General features: G+C 48.8%; 2 protein-coding genes across 2 annotated transcripts in view; both read left to right on the top strand.

The window, feature by feature from the left end:
• PIK3R6 (phosphoinositide-3-kinase regulatory subunit 6) overlaps nt 1-5,471 on the top strand; it is a 50,705-nt gene extending 45,234 nt beyond the window's left edge. The window contains exons 19-20 of the mRNA XM_032431895.1: nt 4,108-4,220; nt 4,804-5,471. Of these exons, the coding sequence (XP_032287786.1) occupies nt 4,108-4,220; nt 4,804-4,957 (267 nt within the window). The 3' untranslated portion in view covers nt 4,958-5,471. The remainder of the gene's footprint in view (nt 1-4,107; nt 4,221-4,803) is intronic.
• A 2,481-nt stretch (nt 5,472-7,952) lies between these two features.
• On the top strand, nt 7,953-9,734 carry MFSD6L (major facilitator superfamily domain containing 6 like). The gene has a single exon (XM_032431633.1). The coding sequence runs from the start codon at nt 7,953-7,955 to the stop codon at nt 9,732-9,734; it is 1,782 nt and encodes a 593-aa protein (XP_032287524.1).
• The last annotated feature ends 11,479 nt before the right edge of the window (nt 9,735-21,213 follow it).

Below are 21,213 nucleotides of genomic sequence, written 5' to 3'. Positions count from 1 at the left end.
AACCTTGACCTTCTAGAGAATTCTGTATCTGCCTTTGCCACGGGCCCCCGGGGTATCATCAGCCCAGGACCGTATTTGGAGTTAATTTCTAGGCTCAGAAATTCCCAGACCATGCAAACAGTGAACACGTATACCCCAGATCCCCCTAAGGGCAGACATGGCTTGGAATTCCCAGGGGAGACTCGTTCTCCTCATCCCATAGCACAGCTGCTGTTTTTCTAATCGAGTCTTTTGCTAAGAGCATGGCCTTCAAGAGTTCTTGAAGGCGATCTCAGTTTCCAATCCCTTGGGCCTGTCCCCTGGTCCCCATGGCTGTTGAAACCCAAGCCCCTTGATTCCTGACATCACCAAATGACCCTGGGACGACAAAGCATGTGACCCACACGACTTCAACTTTAGAATTTATATGGCATTGTCTTCACTGCCCCATATATGATCGATTTTTAAATATCCTGTGATAACTAAAGAGGACATGTGTGTTTTCTGTCTACAGAATACAAACTAAGGTACTTATTAGGTCAAACACATCATACTACTCAAATCTGCCATGTAGAAATGCTGGTCTGCTTCATCTATCCAAAACAAGAAAAGTTTGTCCGCATTCCCAGTATGGCTTTGATTTTATCAGTTTGATCTCAGTTTGTTCAAACCTGAGTGTTCTAGTTTCTGATACTGCTGCTGTGGAATAGGATGCCTCCTTCTGCCCAGCCTTTGTATAAGACTGTTCCTTTCTCTCCCTTTCTAGAAGCTTCTGATGCTTCACTTCATAGAAGGTTCTGGAACATCACAAGCACATGCCTTGGTGGAATCTTTTTCATTCATTATTGTGGATCTTTAAAGGACATTATCAATCTGGAGACTCCCATCTTTTGGCTCTAACATATTTCCTAATGTAGTTTTAAAAATTATTTCCTTCCTCTTCCCTCTTTTTCTCAAAGTTCTACATATCTGAATTGTGACTTTTTGGCCTCTTTCCTGGGCTCTTTTTCCTAAACCCGTTCCTTAAATAGCTACTGTTCTCAACTTTCATCCACAGCTCACTTCTTTTCTCATTCCCTGGACTACCTAACCCACATACGTGGTTTGAGTCCGATGTGCTCAGGACACCCAAATCTCTATCCCCTGCTCTGGTAGTCAAACCCCGAGTTTCTGACTCTGCATTCAACTCCGCATGAACCAGACGTCCCACAACACTCCACACTCAAGACCTGCAAAACCAAAGCCAGTACTTTCAGATAGTTAAGAGCTCTCTAGAACCAGACTGAGACAGCCTGGGTTTCGGAGCTCAGCTCTGCCATTTACCAGCTGTGTGACTTCAGGAGAGTTAATCAAGCTGCCTGTGCCTCAGTCTCATCATCTGTAAATGGGGATGATAGTAATAGCACTGAACTTACCCAGTCGTTGCGGGGATGAAGTGATGGTCACATGCAGAGCTCTCAGAAGAGTGTGTGGCCAAGTAAAAGCTATGCATGTGCTAACAATGATTTTTAATTCATTCTCTCACCACTGTGGCTGACCTCTCACTTAATGGTATCATCATTACCCAGTCACCTCTGCCAGGATCCTGGGAGAACCCTCAGATTCCTCCTCTTCCTCCCTTCCCTGTGTCCTGCTGCTTTTCTCTCTCAACACTTCTCGAACCTCGCCCTTTCCCCCATCCCCCTCCTTCTGAGTCACCTAGGTTGACAAACCACCGCAATTTGCCCAGGACCGAGGACTGCTTCCCGGGGCATGGGACATTCTGTGCTAAAGCCTGGACAGTCCCAGGCAAATCAGGGCGGGTTGGTCACCCTTGCTCCAGACCTTCACCATCCCCTTTTCCTGGACAAACGCTGTAGCCTCCTAGCTGGTCCCCCTCATGCCACTGCAATGCCCCTTAGGTCCACCCTCCACATCTCTGCCCGAGTGCTCTTTCTAAAACCCCTCTGTCATTTCCCATTCTCCACGGCAGAAGGGCAGAAAAACCCTCTAGTTTTGCATAGTGTGGCTCCCATCCCTCCCCCCGCACCTCACCCCTAAATAGTGCACTATTTCTGGGACAGCCTGTCCACTGTAGGAGAGCTCTGATTGGCTGAGAGGTCTCCACCGCCCCCCCCAGCTGAAATCTGCCTTCCTATTGGACAGCTCTGTGCGCGAGCCTCAAGCCCCAAGGTGGATCCCTTTCAACTGACCTCCACGGCTGCACTTACAGAGTGAAATCCCAGAGTCCTGTGGTCCCCCACGGGGCCAAAGCCAGGCAGGTCTGCATGTGTCCAGGCATGCAGGCCACAAAGGGGAAATGAAGGCATCTGTCTACACAGCAAGCACGTGGAAGGAGGCCTTTAGACTGCCTCTGGCTACCGGGAGGGCAGGGTCATGGGAGCCCAGATCCTGCTGGGAGTTACCTAGAGCGGCCTGATGCAGAGAAAGAGCACTGTGTCTGGAGTCAGGGAGATACATCCCACACCTACTACTGTGAAAGCTTTAGAAGATCACAGTCAATACCTCCGGACCTTGGTCTTGTCCTCTGTGGGAACCCGGAGTTTCCCTCACCAGCGGGGGTCAGTTCAGGTGGGGCCCCCTAAGCTATCATAATGCATCTGGCTTTCCCCACTCCCCAGCCCGCATAGGACTCCAGCCTCCCTCTCTCCAGGTACTTCTGGAAGGTCATGGACCACAACTGCCCACCATAGCTGAGGGCCCCAGGCCCTGATGCTGCCGTGGGTTCTGATGCACAACAGGGGAGAAGTCCCCTTTCCCCTTGTGTCACTCTCTGTCCCAGCAAGGCTTAAGGCTTTCTGCCTTTGCTCAAACCCACCTGTTCTGACTCATAGGAGTCTATAGATGGAGGGATGGCAGGAGGGGGCTTGGGCTAGGAGACAGATGGAGCAGCAAAAGAACCCACAGTGGGGTCCCCATCCCCTCTGACAACTGAAGCCGCTACTCATGCCTGGCTCCTTCTTGCACAATTATAATTAAGAAGAAGGAGAGTAACAATGGGCCAACAGAAATACAGGGCTTACCGTGTCTCGGGCACGTGGTATATTCTCTCCCTTTTAATCTTCACAAAACAATCCTACAAGGTAATTGCTATTACTACCACGTTTTGTTTTTGTTTTCTCAGTAGGTGAGAAATAAAAGCACAGAGAGATTAAGAAATACGTCCAAGGTCACACAGCTAATAAGTGGCAGAGTTGAGACCGGAACCCAGGCAGTCTGTCTGTAGGGCGCCTGGGTGGCTCAGTTGGTTAAGCATCCGACTCTTGATTTCAGCTCAGGTCATGATCTCAGGGTCATGATCTCAGGGTTGTGGGATCGAACCCCCCGCATCAGGCTCCACACTCAGTGGGGAGTCTGCTTGAGACTCTCTCCCTCTGGCCCTCCCCCTCTTCTCTCTCTCTCTCTCAAATAAATAAATAAATCTTTCTTAAAAAAAAAAATGTCCTTGCCTAGGCTCGACTCCAGATCACTTAAATCAGAATCTCTAATTTTATATTTTGGAAAGGTGATGCTCATGAGCAGCCAGGACTTGCGAATTCTTGAATGAGAATGAATCCTAAAGGCTCAGAACGTTGTGGGGATGAACCACCAAAGCTGCTGTCTGCACGTAGGGGGCGCCGGCCACCTGGAAAGGCCATCTGACTGCCCCACTATCTGACCCCTAGATGATTCTACGATACAAACAGATACGGCCCGGTCTGCGTCGTGAGACTAGGTGGCTGCTTCCCAGGGAAATAATTTTGCATGTAATCCAATTCTGAGATCGGCAGTCAGGACTCATAGAACCCCTGAAATACTGCCCCCCCAACATTGCACTTGTGATATATGCACCTGGGATATGGGGGTGCTGAGGCACCTGGATAACCTGGCAAGCACCAGCCACAGCATTCGCGGTGGTTTGAAATTTAGGACAACAGATTGGGAGAAGACTTGCAGAAATGAGAGACCCAAGGGCCGGGGGGAGCCCAGATGCAGTTTCTGCAGACTTGTCAGTGCTCCAAGTCACTTGCAGGAAGAGAGCTGGGGACCCCGTGGGCTAGCCTGTGGAAATACACCGCAGAGGCAGGATGTGTTGGCAAGGTGAAGGTCGTGAAGGTGACACGCACACGAGCTGTCTCTCTGTTGTAGACGGTGACGAACACCTTCCGGACGGCCACCATCCAGATCCAGAGCCAGGACCAGAGGCTCCTGACGCTGCTGCTGGACAAGGACAGTCGGCGCACATACAGGGATGTGGTCAGGTGAGGCCGGGCCTCGCCACCCCTCCGTGCCCCACGGAGCGATCCCTTACCACCTCCTGCCTCTAGCCCAGGACACCTGTCGGAGGCAGAGCCTGGGGCCGGGCAGGTGGGGTCCACCTGCTGGCGTGGACTGAGGCCACTGCCCAGTGACTTCCTGGGAATCCAGGAAGAAGAGCAAATGAATGGGGCAGCCGAGGATACCAATGTTTCCGGAGATTTCCTCTGCATCCGCTCAGCCGGCGGCCATAGCCACAGATGCAACCCCCCGTGCGGGCACTGATCCCTCCCACACAGGCTGGCTTTCTGGGGCAATTGTGCCCCAGTTAATGCGACCCCCTAGCCATTTCCCCCGGGGCGGAGTAGTTGGGTATGGACGGGGTGTACACAGAGGGACCCACGCAGGCAAACCTCCTCTCCCGGGGTCCACCCCTGGCCTGGGTGCTCTTTCCTTGCCCTGACTCCCCCTCCTCTGTCTGCAAGGCCTCCTCCCGTATACCCTGTAATAGAGGGGATGTCTTCACAATGCCCCAGCCGATCTGACCCCAGAGATGGGTCTCCTGAGCCGGCCTCTCTCCACCCACAGGTTCGAGGTTGCTCCCTGCCCAGAGCCGTGTTCCGGGACGCACAAGTCCAAGGCGCCGTGGCTCGGTTCACCCCGGCTGGAGGTGGAAGGGACCAAAGCCAAGCCCAAGCCCCTTCTGATGCCCATCAACACGTTCTCCGGCATTGTCCAGTGAGCCCGAAGGGGCGGCAGAAGCGCTAACTCTGAGAGCCCCAGACCAAGAGGAAGGATATACTACCCCGCCGGCCTCCAAACCCTCACACCAGCAGCCGGGACAAGGCCTGGCTGCCCTGGGTGGCTTCTGGCTGTGAGTAGGAGCCAGCGAGTGACCGGAGCACAGGGAGCTCGGCCGTGGCAGGTGATGGTGCAGGGCCCACACCCAGGCCAAAAGATGGTTCCAGCAAAGCTGTACACACACAAGCAAGACCCAGCTCTGAGCACAAATGTCCACACGTCTTTGTTTATTTTTAGTCCCCACCTCTCCCACTCAAGCTCCCCCCTCGCCCCTTAAAACCCAAGTGAGAGCTGCTGTTTTGTCCAGGCCCCATGGCCTGGGGGAAATGGGAAGCAGGGCAAAGGCACCTCCTCTCTCCTGAGTCTGTTCCTTTCCTCCCTCCAGCCACCACCCACACCCTGCGTGCCCAGGCAGGTGTCTCTCCTGGAGGAGAGGAAAATGTCAGATTCAATAAAGGCACACTAAAGCCCTTTTGCTTTTATCTAATACCTAGTGACATTTGGATTTGAATAGAGATCCAGGGCCGTACGTGATCTGACCTAATGAGTCCTCTTAGGCCAGTTGGGAGTTCCGTGGAGTATTATTGGTGCGTTCTCTCTGGCGCCCGCCGCTCTCCCCGTTCACGTGGACTTAGGGACTTCTGACCAGCACCGTCCCAGAACAGAGATGGGGATGCAAAGTCATTTCAAAGGAGCCAGATAGTAAAGACATGAAAATCCTTGGCTTTTGAGTTCCAAAACTTATATCCAGATGCAAAATAGGGAAGATCAGGGACACAGAACTTCTATCCTCACCGCCAGGACTAGGTGGGGGGCAGGAGGGAAAGTGGAGAGGGCAGGGTCCCAGGGGAGAGTGGGAGGAGGGTGTGGAAGAATCCCTTTCAGGTTCGGGGATCCAAGAGTACAGAGGTAGGTGCTTTACTTCCGGCCTCATTGCCCGGGGAGTGGGGACAAGTCTGGAAGACTCCCTGTGAGAGGGGCCTCCTGGGGGTCTAGGCAGAGGGGTCCAAGGGACACCAGTATGGCAGTGTGCCCGCCCCTCACTGGACATCAGCCCTGGACAGAGTGAAGACGGAGGAGTGGATGGATGTGAGATCCTCCACTGAAGCTGCCCCCTCCCAAAACAGAACCCAGGGAGAGAGGGATTAGGGACAGTCCCCAGTGAGCCTGAGTGGTTTTAAACCGGAAATGACTGATATCACTGAATTTGAGTGAGTTCACCTGGAGGTGGCTAGATATTATTTCTCTGCTCTTGGCGTGATATACACTGATTCCTATCGATTTTGGCATTCACACAGTTACTAGATTCTTTCAGTAAACATTTGCAGAGTTTACCAGTTGTTAGAATTAGGTGAGATCTCTGGGCTCCCCCAGCAGTAATCTCTCTACCAGCTCACCATGGAAAGCAAGTTGCAGACCAAATTTTGCTACACATTCAGACGGGTGTTGGCAAGCCGCCATCCCCCTCAACCCCACCCGCCAGCCAAACTAGGTGCTCTGAGCACACCTTGCACGAAAATTTCACGGAATCGGTGGCTGGATGTTGGACCATTTGGGAGTAAAGCCTATGACACCATTTCAAAGGGCTGGACCACTTGGGATCTCCAGATTCCTGTAAATGCTCGCCCAAGGAGCAAACGCCTCCGAGAAAACTATAACCAATCCACGTGACACGGACACCACTAATATCACCAGTGACATTTCACCAGTATCTATCAGGCTAATTAGCGAAACCCCTTCGGTTGATCTAAGACTGCTGACGTGTTGGTATTCGCTGCCTCCGGAGCGCAGCTTTTGGATTAAATGTTAGCTAACTGCCTCTGGAGGGTGTACCCCCTAATTGGACCACGGAGCACCCTTAGGTGTAGATTAAAACTCTCTGATACACACACACTGTTAGAGGGGCTGGGACGGCTGTCTGGATGGGGTGCAGAGTGCCACCCCAAGGCAGCCCTCAGCTGTCCGCCCTCTGGGGATCGCTCCGCTCAAGAAAGCTGTCACCCAGGGGCGCCTGGGTGGCTCAGTCATTAAGCGTCTGCCTTCCGCTCAGGTCATGATCCCAGCGTCCTGGGAGCGAGCCCCGCATCAGGCTCCCTGCTCCGCGGGAAGCCTGCTTCTCCCTCTCCCACTCCCCCTGCTTGTGTTCCCTCTTTCGCTGTGTGTCTCTCTGTCAAATAAATAAAATCTTTAAAAAAAAAAAAAGAAAGAAAAGAAAACTGTCACCCATAGTGCCTCTTCCGGGGGCAGCTGGTATCCAGTGAAACAGCTCAATGCCCCAGGGACAAAAATAGCCGCCTTCCTGGAGTTCTGATTCTGATGGAGACAGACAAGAAACAAGATAAACACGCGCAACAGAAAGCCGTGGAGTGCTGGGCGGTGATGCGTGCTACGGAGAAAAATAAGGCAGGGGACGGGGTGGGATTTGTCAGCGACGGTGGGCAGGGACGGTCCCTGAAGGTAACAGGGCGGTCATTGACGGGGGAGGGGGCGTCAAGACCTGAAGAAGATGAGGGAGGGAGCCCCCATCACGAATTCCATTCCCGCTGCCCCCACCGTCCACCAATTTTCCTTGCCCGAGGCAACTCGGGGCGCTAACTCAGGTTTGCGGGCGACCCTGCGCCTAGCTCCGAGCGCGCCCCGCAGGCCCCAGGCCCCACCCTCGCGCACGCGCGCACGGCCGCGGCCCCGCAGGTGCGGCCGGCAGGTGCGCCGGCCACGCCCCCCAGGTGCGGCGTCCCGGGGGCGGGGCCAATTCCGGGCCGGCTGCCGTACGTGGCGGGGGGTGGGGGGGACCGCGGCCGTTGACCGGGTGACCGCGGCGCCGCCTGAGGCCCGAGGCGACTCCCCGCGGCCCCGGCTCCCGGGCCATGCCCCCGCGGCCGCCCCGCGCCCAGCTCGGCCCCCCGCCCGCCCGGGACTGACGGAGCCGGGCCGCCATGAGCGCCAACCCCCAGTGGGACATCAGCAGGGCGCTGCGGGTGGCCAGGCTCTTCCACCTGGTGTGCGGGGTCCGGGACGCCTGCGTGACTCCCTTCCTGGCTCTCTACCTGAGGCGGCTGGGCTTGGCCGCGCCCTGGGTGGGCATCCTGCTGGCGACCAAGCACCTGATCGCGGCCCTCTGGGCTCCCTGCTGTGCCTTCCTGGCCAAAAGCTACCGGAGAAGGAGGGTGCTTCTGATGGGCTCGCTGCTCGGCTCGGTGGGAGCCAGCCTGCTGATGGTCCTGGTGCCGCCGCCGGACGAAGACCCGCCGTACCGCTCCTGTAAAGCCAACGACCGCGCCACCCCCACGGCCCTGCCGCCGGCGGCCGCACGAACTGTGACCGTCGCCTCCGCCCGACAGCCCGCCTCGCGCCACGCGCCGGGGGCGCCCAGCCCCCCGGGCGAGAGCAGGACTGGGACGCTGGACGCCGCCGGCTTCAGAACGGCACCTGCGGGAAGCGGCCACCAATCGTCCGGCCGGCCGCCTGGCTACGCCGTGCGCTCCGTGGAAGGAGCCAGGACCACGTCCCCAGTTCTCCATGCTGACACTTCAGGGGTGAAGGATACTCCTGGGGAAGGTGCTTTGAAGGCGGGCTGGACGGCCCCCCCTTTGCTTGCTGGGGGTACAGCCCCGGGAAGTCCGGCCAACTTATCAGCAGCCCAGGGGAATGCCCGGACCCTTGGCCTCTCCTTGGAAGGCTTGCGCCGGACTTTCCTCCTCTCCCTGGGGTCCCTGGTGTTCTGGGAGCTGCTGACAGCCCCTCTGGAGCAGGTGGCCGACGACAGCCTTTATGAATACCTGGATTTTGTGGACGCCACGGACCGCTACAGAAGCCTGTGGATCTGGAGGCTGTTGGGCATGTCGGCAGGTGTGTGTGGCATCTCGGCCCTGGTGGGGCAGCTGGAGTGCGTCCTGAGGACAAATGGCCCCCGGGGTGTGTTGCATTTCTATGGCTACTCGCTGGTCAGCACCCTGGCTTTACTGGTGAGCATTGCCTTTCCCGTCCCCGTCTGCAGGCGGCGGGAGCCCAGCTGCAAAATGGTCAAAGCGCTGTCCCTGGTGGGCGGCGACCCCCGGCTCATTCTCCTAGCCCTCACCGTGTTTCTGATAGGCGCGGCCAGCAGCACGGTGCAGAACTTTCTGTTCTGGTACATGGAAGACCACGGGAGCAGCGAGCTGGTCATGGGTTTCTCCGTGGCCCTGGGCTTGCTGGGGGAAATTCTACTCCATCCGTTCAAAGCGACGCTGCTGAGGAAACTGTCGAGGGTGGGCACGGTGGGGCTGGGGCTGGGCTGCCTGGCAGCCCAGCTGCTTTATTACTCCTTCCTCTGGAGCTGGTGGTCAGTCCTCCCCGCTCAGATCTTGAGTGCCATCAGCAACGGGGCCCTGTGGTGGGCCGTGAAGGCCTCCGTCGAGGACCTGGCCACTCCCGGGACGGAGAGACCTCTGGGTGCCATGTTCCGAGGCCACATTTATGGGGGAGGGTCCAGCCTGGGCAGCGTTGTGGGGGGCTTCGTGGCGTCGTCCTTCAGCCTAGCTGTGCTGTATCAGGCCTGCTGCGTGGTCCTGGTGCTCTGGCTGGCCCTGTTCCTGTCCATCCAGCCCAGACTGCCCCAAGAGCAGAAAATCAACTACTCGAAACTGCTGGTCATGGAGGCCAGTGACACGAGCGACTCTGAGCAGGGGACGGAGGGGGACTGGCTGGTGAAGGCCATGAGGGAGGAGTACTCAGAGTAGAAGGGCAGAGAGAAGGTCAAGATGCGCTGACCCAGGAAGGCGCCCGAGGGGCTGGACAGGAACTCACCTGCTGAGGACAAACCCTGCGTCCTGCCCGGGGGCTGCAGGGGAGTCTGGAGAGAGAGAGAGTAAGTTTGTGCAGAATCCCCCCACCCCCCCACCCCGGGGATCATCTCATTGCATGATTTTCTTTACTTTTACGGTAAAAGGAGATTTAACTTTTTGCTGTTCAATCTTTTTTAAATAATGGAAGAAGAATACATTTGCTAAAAAAAAAAAAAGTGCCCTTTGTATTCACCATGTTTTGGCGTCTAAGGTTTGCAAGAGCTTGATGGTACTGACTCTGGTACTGTTGATTTCAGCCACGGCTGGAGTGCTCAGACAGTGGGGACCCGCGGGATTCAGTTGGCAGAGGGGGCAGCTGGCTTTGTTTGGTGAGTCACGTGCGTTGCCATGGGTCCTAAAAGCAGGAGCCTGGTCCTATAGAGGCCATGCCTTGGGCAGGTAAGAATGGGAATGAAAACCAAGCAGGTGTCCACACTCATACCTAGGTACCTGGGTTTCCCGACCAGAGCCAATGCTACGCAATGTACTCTGTGTTGGGGGAGCAGGGATTCAGGTTAATACGTTTTCATTCTTCCTCTCGGATGTGTGTGTCACTGGGGGTACGATCCCTAGAATTGCCTTCCATACTTATATCCGAGCAAGGGCGGCTTCATGTCTTTGGGCACATATGCACGCTCCGCCCCGCACAAGGTCATGGAGATTGTTTGCATCTGCTTGATTGGGGTGCGGCGGCCTCTGTAGGGTTGGGGCCCCACAGGTGGTCCACACTTGTACCTGTGCTTAGCCACTCAGCTGGGTGACTGCTCAAACCCTCCCCCCCACCCCAGGAAATGGCCCTTTATTCCAGAAGCCAGAGATCAAGTCTTCTACCTTATAATCAGGTAAGTATAGGATATTGGATTTAGAAGGGCCTCACTTTACAAATGTGAAAACGTCTCATAGCTGGAGAAGGGGGACGAACCCATGAATGTCCACTGGGTCAGACACGGTTCTAGGAAACTGATTCTTTTTCAATTTTCCCTGCAAAGCTTTAGGGTATAAATAACCACCACCAACAAAAAATTAACCTCTGCCTTAAATAATTAGGGATTCATTTGTCTCACATAAGAAGTCTGGGGGTAGGCAGTCCAGAGCTGACACAGCTCTTCAGCAGTGCTACACTAGGGACCTAAATCTTTTCATCCCTCTGTTCCCATCACCTTCACCTCGTAGATCCCGTATTTGTCCACTCATAATAACAAAATGGCTGCCGCACCTCCAGGCCTCTCATCCGTGTTCCAGGCAGGAAGAAGAGGGAAAAGGGAGAAACAGAAATGAGTGCCTATATCAGGGGAACAAAAGCCTTCCCAGAAATCCTCTGCAGATTTATGCCACCCTGAACTGCAAAGCAGTCTGGGAGGTGGAGTATTTTCCGCCAGGCACGTTTACATTCCAAGCAAAGTCAGGGTTGTGTGAGGAAGAAGAGGCGGCTGAACGTCGGATCGTATCTAGCACAGTATCAGATGTGAAATTCACATCCAGGCCTGTCTCACTGCAAAGTCTGTGTTCCTCCCTGCATGGTAAGCCAGGCTCCCCGGCCTAAATGGCTTTAACAATTCCACTCCCCTGCCAACAACCCTGCGATTCAACCAAATTTGTTATCTGCATGTTACAAAGGAGAAGACAAGAGTCTCAGAAAAGTCACACATTGGGTCGCTGGTGGAAACACCACCAGAGCCCTAATCGCCTTCCCCCAAATTTTGATCATTTTCTGTGGTGCCACAGTTCCCAAGCCCGGCTGTCCATCCGAGTCATCTAGGGAGCAGATCCAAAAAGACAGGTTCCTGGGTTCCATCAGAACCTGCTGGCTGGTGCCCAGAAATCTGTATTTTTAATGCAATCTCCGAGGGATTGGGATGTGCCCTTTCCAGCCCTGTCTGTCTCGCCAGTCCTTGGGGAATGCTTCTAGCATGCAGGGAAATGCACCGTAGCTGCTGAGGGGTCACCGAGTGCTAGACACTGTTGTGAATACTTGACATGAGCTGGCTCACTTCATCCTCAAAGCGATCTTAGGACGCAGCCAGTGTCACCACCTCCAATTTACAGATGACAAAGTGACAGCTCGGTAACTTGCTGGAGATCAACAGCTAGGAAGTGGCAGAGCAGGGACTCAGATCCAGCCTGGTGGCACCACAGCCTGAGACTTTAATCACCATGCTCTACAGCTAAGGAACGGGAGAAAAGGAGGGAAATTCAGTATTAGGATTTAAGGTAGCCAGCGCTTGAAATTTACTGGACGGGAGACAGAACTTCCTAAGCAGACAGAACATACAATACTATCAAAACCCAAACACAGGTGTGTCCCCCTAATGTAAACAAAAGGATGAGGAACAGGACTTGGTTTAAGGAAGGACTGAAGTTAGGAAGCGTGGTTTGACCTGCAGAAGGAAGGAGGAGAAAGAGGAACAGGAGGAGCTAAGTGACGTGTCAGTTTAAGGATCTAAAAGATTTTACGGGGAAGGTACTGAGAAATTTGTGTTTGGGCTATTTAGTTAATATGTGACAATCCTCTGTTTGTTTGTTTGTTTGTTTTAAGATTTTATTTATTTGACAGAGAGAGACACAGTGAGAGAGGGAACGCAAGCAGGGGGAGTGGGAGAGGGAGAAGCAGGCTTCCCGCTGAGCAGGGAGCCCGATGCGGGGCTCAATCCCAGGACCCTGTGACCACGACCTGAGCCGAAGGCAGACACTTAACTGACTGAGTCACCCAGGCGCCCCTACACTAAACTTAAAAAAAAAAAAAATCAGCTTTATTGAAGTGTTATTTACATATAATAACGTATACGTATTTAAATGGTACAAGTTGACATATATACAAATACACACCCCTGAAACCATCACCACAATCAGGATAGTGAGCATATCCATCACCCCCCAGATTTCCTCCTGCCCCTTTGTAATCCTTCCTCCACCCTGGTCCTAAACAGCCACCAATCTGTTTTCTGTCACCATGTAGTGGTTTGCATTTTGGTAATACACACCAAAGACTATGGTATGTATTATTTTCTGTCTAGCTTCTTTCACTCAGCATAATCGCAGTGACTTCTGACACCAACCACCCTGAGTTAGGTCAAATTCCACCGGTTAAGGGCACCCAACTGCCCCCAACTCCCTTCGGACCCCCAAGGCCACCCTCACTTCTGACCAACCGGCTGCACATTTGGAGGTTCCCAACCCCCCTCAGGTTCCAGAATTTACCAGAACGATTCCTAGAACTCCGAAAAGTGTTAACGCTTGTGATGACAGATTTGTTAGAGCCAAAGAGGACAACTCAGAATCAGCCAGAAGAGGGGCGCCTGGCTGGCTCAGCTGGTGGAGCGCGCGACTCTTGATCTGGGGGTCATGAGTTCGAGTCCCGTGTTGGGCATAGAGATTACTTAATAATAATAATAATAATAATAATAAAAGAATCAACCAAGAGAAAAGATGTGTGGGGCAAGTTCTGGGAGGATCCTGACGTGAAGGGTCATGTGTCCCCCCGACCCCACCCCCAGCCCCGTGGAGTTGGACCACAGCGTGCTCTCAGCACATTGATGTGCAATGTTACACAGAGTACTGCCAATAATCAGGGGGACCCACCAAGCTTCGGTGTCCATGGCTTTTACTGGGGCTTCATTACAGAGGCATGATTGAAGGAAGGACCAAGTCCTAAAGACTCGAGGTATGACTTTTACTCTATTATCTCTCCGGCAGGTCAGTGAAGATTCATAAAATCAAAAGTGACTGAAATTCTTAGCTCCCGGCCTTATGGCTATCAGAGATACTGAGTTCTAGCATATCCTGGTTCCATCTAAGAGGAAAGCAAACATTGAATGAGCCATTAAACTTTAAGCTCAGGCTTACTTAGGCCATTATTTTCCAAGTGAGTCCTGCCGAACACTCAGTCCTCGTGTGGTGGGAGTTACAAGGTTACAACACATATTAGCAGTAAAAGCTCCGTAAAGCCCTGTAGTCAACCTACTCGTTTAGCTCTGTCGGACCTGTAATTCCCCTTACCCGTGGGGTGCCGAAACCTCCTTTCTGGTAACACACATCACTATCTTGCACAACTAGTATTTCCTGGATAATACTTTGGAAAATGCCAATGTTGGTAGTTCTCCGTGTGACCTTTTCAACCCGGCAGAGCCGGTGCTTGGGGACAAATCTGGGCTCCCACCCCCAGACTGGCAAGGATCCTGAGAATCCGTGCTAAGAATTTGGCTAAGCTTGTCCCATTAAATCAGAGCATGAACTCATTTTACTGGTGAACTAACTAAATTCAAAGCTAGGTCTGTTTGAGCCACCCTATCAGGCTCTACGTTACAACTGGTTCAGATAAGTGGAGGGTGCATTCCTGGCTGGGGAGCAAGGATCAGAGGCAGGGACATGGCGGGGAAGAGACACTGAGTCTGCAGGTGGATTTTGTATGCGGAGTCATGGACAACAAGGTTGGAGACATGAGTTGGGTCCAGATTGTGGATGTCCTGACTGCTAACCTAAGAGAAGGGGAACTCTCATAGGATGAACCGTGCCTTCCCTCTCTGGGCTTAACACCTGCATACGGTAATGCTTGTAATTTTCACAGCACTAATGCTCATTTTACAGCAGGGGAAACTGAGTCTCGGAGAGATTAACTGACCTAGTTGCCCAGCATCACGACTAGTAGATGGTAGAGCGTGGCTTGAGTGCAGATCGGACCACTGCAAACCTCATGGTCCTTCCTCTGAACACCATGCTGCCTCTGGGAGGTTTTACCAGCCACTGGGGATGCACTGAAAGCTTTTGACCCTCTCTTGCCACTTGCCTTGTGAACAATAGGTCTGAGTTGGGGGGAGCTTTCGGGCTCTGGGCCGTCTGTTTTGGGCAGACCATTGCAACTGTCCAGGCAGGAAGTGTGTTAGCAAGGGCTTCTAATACCATATTGAATAGTAATGGTAAAGCAACCGTTTTCATTTTGCTCCAGACCTTGAAAAGAATGCATCTAAAGTTTTAAGTATGATGTCCGCTGAAGGTTTTATTAAGTTAAAAAAAAAAAAAAAAAAAAACCTTCCCTTTTCTTCCTCGTTTTCATATTTGCATCACAAACCTTATCAAGAATTTCCTGCATCTATTGAGAATGTCATATGATTTTTCTTCTCTAGTCCATTTGTGTGGTGAATTTCACACTAACCATGAATTCTTAGATGACCCTTATTTGGTCCTGATAAATTGTGTTTAAAAGAAAACACACTGTTGGATTTGGCTGGCCAACATTTTATTGAAGATTTTTGCATAAATGTTCACTTTGCTTTTTCTTTCCTTAGCTAGTTTTGTCGTTATGGTTATACCAGTCTCCCCTTTATATTTTCTATTCTGTGGAACAACTCATATAAGATGAGACTCATCTGGTCAACGAATGGTAGAACTGTTTGTCGCGGGCTGTCAGTAGAACACGTTTTCCTGTATATAGGCACAGTTCTTGGTTTATTCATGTGACTTTTTAACGTTTTTCTGTATCCTTTTTACTCAAGCTTTCAAATGCATTGGTGTATTGTTGTTGAGACAGAAACTGCTGCTTTCCTACTCAACACTCATTCTTCTCTCTCCTCTACCCAAATTGTGTTCCTGCCAGCAACTCTGTTCAAGTGGAATGCTTACCTTCCCAAATTCCCTTGCAGGAGGAAATCTGCACAGGATGTCTGGGGAAGTCTTTGCTTTCCTGGGCATAGGCCCCGCCTCCTCTAGGGGCCCCGCCTCCTCTAGGGGCCCCGCCTCCTCCTTTTCTTTCTTTGGGGGAGAAACAGCCATCTCACAACTGTAAGTTGACAAGCATGAACCAAAAAATACCACACACACTTAGTGGAATACAGTCCTTTTTGCTTAGCTACTTTTTTTTTTTTTTTTTTAAAGATTTTATTTATTTATTTGAGAGAGAGAGAATGAGAGAGAGCACATGAGAGGGGGGAGGGTCAGAGGGAGAAGCAGACTCCCTGCCGAGCAGGGAGCCCGATGCGGGACTCGATCCAGGGACTCCAGGATCATGACCTGAGCCGAAGGCAGTCGCTTAACCAACTGAGCCACCCAGGCGCCCGCTTAGCTACTTTTATCAGACATTTGTCTTTAGAGTTTTCAAAAGACCTCCTTTGGGTTTTATTAATTTTATGCATTGTTTTTGTTTTCTTTTTTCATTTCGGTATTAGCTTTATTGCATCCTTTCTTCTTCTTTCTGTGGGTTTACTCTGCTGCTTCTTCCCCCTTGAGTTACACACTCACCTCTTTTGTTCTGAGTATTTCTTATTTTCCAATAAATGTCAAAAACGTTAGTTTCCCTTATGTATTGCTTTAGTACAAACTTTGACATTGAGATTCAGTTCCAAGTATTTCGTGATTTTCCTTGTTGTTTCTTTGTTAGCCCAAAGATAGTTTTCATTTTTTCCTGGGAATATGGGATTTTTAAATGTTCTGTTTTTACTAGATTGTATCTTTATTTCATTATAGTTGGAAAATGTAACCAATATCATCCCTTTGTAATATGTGGAGATTTCCTTTGTTTGTTAGGTATAAAGAGGTGTGTGTGTGCAAGTGTGCACACATTTTAGCTCAAGATTATTGATTGTATTAGTCAAATATTCTATCCTGCTTATTTTGGGTCTGCTTGCTGTATCGTCTTCTGAAAAAGTTGTGCTAAATTCTCCAAATATAATTGCTGATATATCCATTTCCCCATGTTAGCTATTTGTTGCTTTATGTATTTTAAGGCTACCTTGCTGGGTACACATATGCTTATGATTGGTATTTCTTTATTATTCCTTATTAGTATATAACCTCTCCATTGGTCCCTTATTTTTACCCTAAATTCATTTTTTTTTCTTCTGATGTTAAAATTGCTACCCTAGAGTTATTCCTTTTCTTAATGTGCCAGGCTTTTTTAACCTTTGGTTTTCCAATTTTGCTTATGTGATCCTTGCTAACAATATATTATTGTATCTTGGTTTTATATCTAATCAGAACCTCTCTGTGTTTTGATCTGTGAGTATGACTCATCCTCACCTATATTTATTAACTTTATCTTAGGACATAGTTCTGCTGAATCATTTTGTGTTTTCTATTTATTGTACTTTCTTTCTACTCCTTTCCATCTTTGGAATAGTTCAAAATTTCCTTCCTTGGACTTTTCTGCTTTCTGTTGCCAAGATCAAATTATTCTGTAGAAAATAATACATCCTATTTATACCCTTCTCATGGTTAACCCTAATGTATCATGACCCTTACTTACATTTATTCTTTCCCTTGTCAATTTCTTAACTTTGACAGCTCTAGATGTTGGCTTAAACAAGACATGTTCCATCACCCTCCAGTCTTTCCTCCTCCCACCAGTTTCCCATTCCCCTTCCCCAGCCATGCTTCCAATCTAGGGCGTTACTTCTAAGTTATCTGTAATATATACTTTTTTTTTTTCAGGAGGGACGCATTGCTGATTTAAGTAACATTACACTTTTCCAAGTTATGTTCTCTCTTTTACTTTGCATAACTCATTGCTTCATCCTGGATTTATTTCCTATCTTGCTGAAGCACTTCTCCTTTAAAAATGCTTTCAAGGGAGATTGACTTCTGGAATGGTAAAGTGAGGACCTTGGCGAACCACTCTCCCATAAAAACAACAAAAATACAGGCCAAACCGCTAAAATCAACATCTCAGAGTTCTGGAAATGTGCCAAAGCTACCACATGAACTGGGAATCATCTATCCAAGAGAAATTACTGAGCCTCAATAAGACAGTGGTGCCTGTCACATTTTAACTTGGGGTTATTCTTATCCTCTCTCCATCCCCAGCTTGGTGGCCCAGTAGCCATGAAAAGTCAACAGTCTCAAAGCTAATGGAGACGACTGACTTCTTTTGGAGCTCTGTTAAGAGCCCCATCCCTAGAACACAGTCAATATTTGGTGCACTTTCGCAGCTCCCTGGAAAACCTTCATTGCCAAGGTGTCGTGGCTACTTATTTGATTTGACTCACAGCTCGGCTCAGGGGGGAAATAAAAACTATACTTAGGGCACTACCAAAAACAATAGCAATCTGCTGGCAACACATCAGCTGCCAAAGCCTGTGATTTTGGTTAGAGGAAACAAGAGTCTGGCCAACACCAACAGAAGTTTAAAAGTAGGCGCTAGATAACTAGAAAACCACAGAGGACTTTGAAAAGCTCCAACATGTTCCTGGGGATCTAGAAGGTTGCACAGTGTGCATGCTTGGGAGAGACCTCAGAAAGAAGAAAGCCCCAATCACTCACCTCTGGCTGACCTTCAGGCCCTGTGCACTCAGGAAGTGAGAGCTAAAGCTGTTTTGTAAACTGAAGTTTGTTGTGTGCTTTCAGACACAGCTCCCCTTGTAAAAGGGTAGGAGACATATAGACAAGGCATTTAGGGAAATCTTTGGACTGATCATTGATTCACCACTAAATTATACTGAACCAAGAGTAAACCCTAGAAAACCAGACTTAAAAATAAGAACTTTAAAAAAAAAATAAAGGCTAGCAGAGAAGTCAAGAGCTGCACACTGCAAGGAATATAGAATTGACAGAATTCATCTAGGAAATTCACTAAACAAATAAGCAGCCACAGGAAAAACAATAATAAAAAAAAAAACCAAAAACAAAAACCCAGCAACAACAACAAACCTGGGGAGAGGGAATCCAATTTTAGGTTGTTACAATATATTATTTTAAATGTCTAACTTTAGACAAAAATTTGCAAGCTCTGCAAAGAAACAGAAAAGTATGCCACATACACAGTAAAATAAACAGCCAACTGAAAATATCACCAAGGGGGCACAGATGTTTAATTTAGTAGACAAAGACTTTAAATCAGCTATTATAAATATGTTTAAAGAACTAAAGGATATGGGCGCCTGGGTGGCTCAGTTGGTTAAGCAACTGCCTTCGGCTCAGGTCATGATCCTGGAGTCCTGGGATCGAGTCCCACATTGGGCTCCCTGCTCAGCGGGGAGTCTGCTTCTCCCTCTGACCCTCCCCCTCTCATGCTCTCTCTATCTCATTCTCTCTCTCAAATAAAGAAATAAAATCTTTAAAAAAAGAAATTAAGGGCGCCTGGGTGGCTCAGTTGGTTAAGCGACTGCCTTCGGCTCAGGTCATGATCCTGGAGTCCCGGGATCGAGTCCCACATCAGGCTCCCTGCTCGGCAGGGAGTCTGCTTCTCCCTCTGACCCACTTCCCTCTCGTGCTCTCTGTCTCTCATTCTCTCTTTCTCAAATAAATAAATAAAACCTTTAAAAAAAAAAAAGATTAAAAAAAGAAATTAAAAAAAAAAGAACTAAAGGATACATTCTTAACAATTAAAAGAGGGGCACCTGGATGGTTCAGTCGGTTAAGCGTCTGCCTTCAGCTCAAGTCATGATCCCAGGGTCCTGGGATCGAGCCCCACATCAGGCTCCCTGCTCAGTGGGGAGTGTGCTTCTCCCTCTCCCTTTGCCCCTTCCCCCTACTTGTGCACTCTCTCTCTCTCAAATAAATAAAATCTTTTTAAAAAAGAATTAAAGGAAAGTATGAAACAGTGTCTTACCAAACAGAGAATATCAACAACAATAAAATTACCAAAAATAAATAAATAAAGAGGAATTCTGGAGTTGAAAAGTACAATTACTGAAATGAAAAATTCACTAAAGGGACTTAATAGTAAATTTGGGCTGTCCGAAGAAAGAATCAACAAACTTGAAGATAGGTTAATAGAGATTATCCTGCCTAAGAAAAAGACTGAAAAAAAAAAAAAAGAAAGAAAGAAAGAAAAATTAGCAGGGCCTCAGAGACCTGTAAGATACTGTCAAGGATAGCAACATACACCTAATATGAGTCCCAGAAAGAGAAGAGAAAAATAAAGGGAATAAAGAATATTTGAAAAAAATAATGACTAAAAACCTTCCCAAATTGATGAAAACAATTAATGTACACATCCAAGAGACCTGACAAACTCCAAGTAAAATAATTCAAATAGACCCACGTGTAAACACATCATAGTCCAACTGGTAAAAGTCAAAGACCAAAAAATCTTGAAAGCAGCAAAAGGAAAACCATTTCTCATGTACAAGTGATCCTCGGTAAGATTAACAGCTGACTTTTCATCAGAAATCATGGAGGCAGAAGACTGTGGAATGATATCTTCAAAGGGTTGAAAGAAAAAGACCATCAATCAAGAATTCTATACCCAGCCAAACTCTCCTTCAAAAGTGAAGGAGAAATTAAGATAGTCCCAGATAAACAAATACAGAGAACTTGTCACTAGATCTGTTCAAAAATACTAAAGGGAATCCTTAAGACTGAAATGAGGGACACTAGACAGTAACCTGAGGGACACTAGACAGTAACTTGATTCTTACGAAGAAATAAAGAGCACTAGGAGAGGTAATTATATACATAAATATAGAAGACAATATAAATGTATTCTTGTTATAATTCTTCTCTTATGTCATTTAAAAAAACTGCATAAAGCAATAATTATAAAACTTTATTAATTGGCTTATAATGTCTAAAGATGTGATTCATATGACAATATTAGCATAAAGGAGGAGTTAGGGAATGGAGGTATACTGGAGCAAAAGTTTTGTAGACTATTGAAATTAAGTTATTATCCATCCAAACTAGATTGTTTTAAATTAAAATGCTAATTGTAATCCCCAGGGCAGCCACTAAGAAAATAATTTGTTAAATGGTTTCAAAGAGGATCTTGATGTGGTAAACTTTTTGAGGATATATGTGCCTGACAATATTTTTAATTTATGGTCACATTGTTTTTAAAGATTATTTATTTATTTATTTGAGAGAGAGAGCACAGAAGAAGAGGGAGAGGGATAAGCAGACTCCTTGCTGAGCAGAGAGCCCAATGGGGAGCTTGATCCCAGGATCCTGAGATCATGACCTGAGCCAAAGGCAGATGCTTAACTGACTGAGCCTCTCAAGCATCCCTCATGGTCACATTTAATAACAGTTAAAATACATGAACTAATTCTAGGATTTGAAAAGTTCTTAAGTCCTCTCAAATACTCCATTGTTATCTTGCATCCAGTTTGATGTTGAGGAGTCTGATGTCAACATATTTATTGTTTCTTGTAGGTGATCTGCTTTCTCTCAGGAAGCTTTTAGAATTTTCTCTTTTGACAACAACAAAATAATAGAACATATGGGAATAAATTCAACAAAAAATGTACAAGACCTATATAAAGAAAACTTTAAAACTCTGTTGAAGGACCAAAGAAAAAAGACGGGAACAAATGAAAATAATATCATGTGTTTTGATAGGTAGACTCAACATCACAAAGATGTCAATTCTCTCTACCCAGTGGCAATAGGGTGTACAGCAATCTTCCCACAGCAATTGAAGGAGAGAAATGAAACGAAATGACCTCTA

Source organism: Phoca vitulina, unplaced genomic scaffold, assembly GCF_004348235.1.
Source record: "Phoca vitulina isolate PV1807 unplaced genomic scaffold, GSC_HSeal_1.0 scaffold47, whole genome shotgun sequence".
Classification (NCBI taxonomy): domain Eukaryota; kingdom Metazoa; phylum Chordata; class Mammalia; order Carnivora; family Phocidae; genus Phoca; species Phoca vitulina.
Note: the sequence above shows the minus strand (reverse complement) of the source record. Positions and strands in the feature narration are given on the sequence as shown.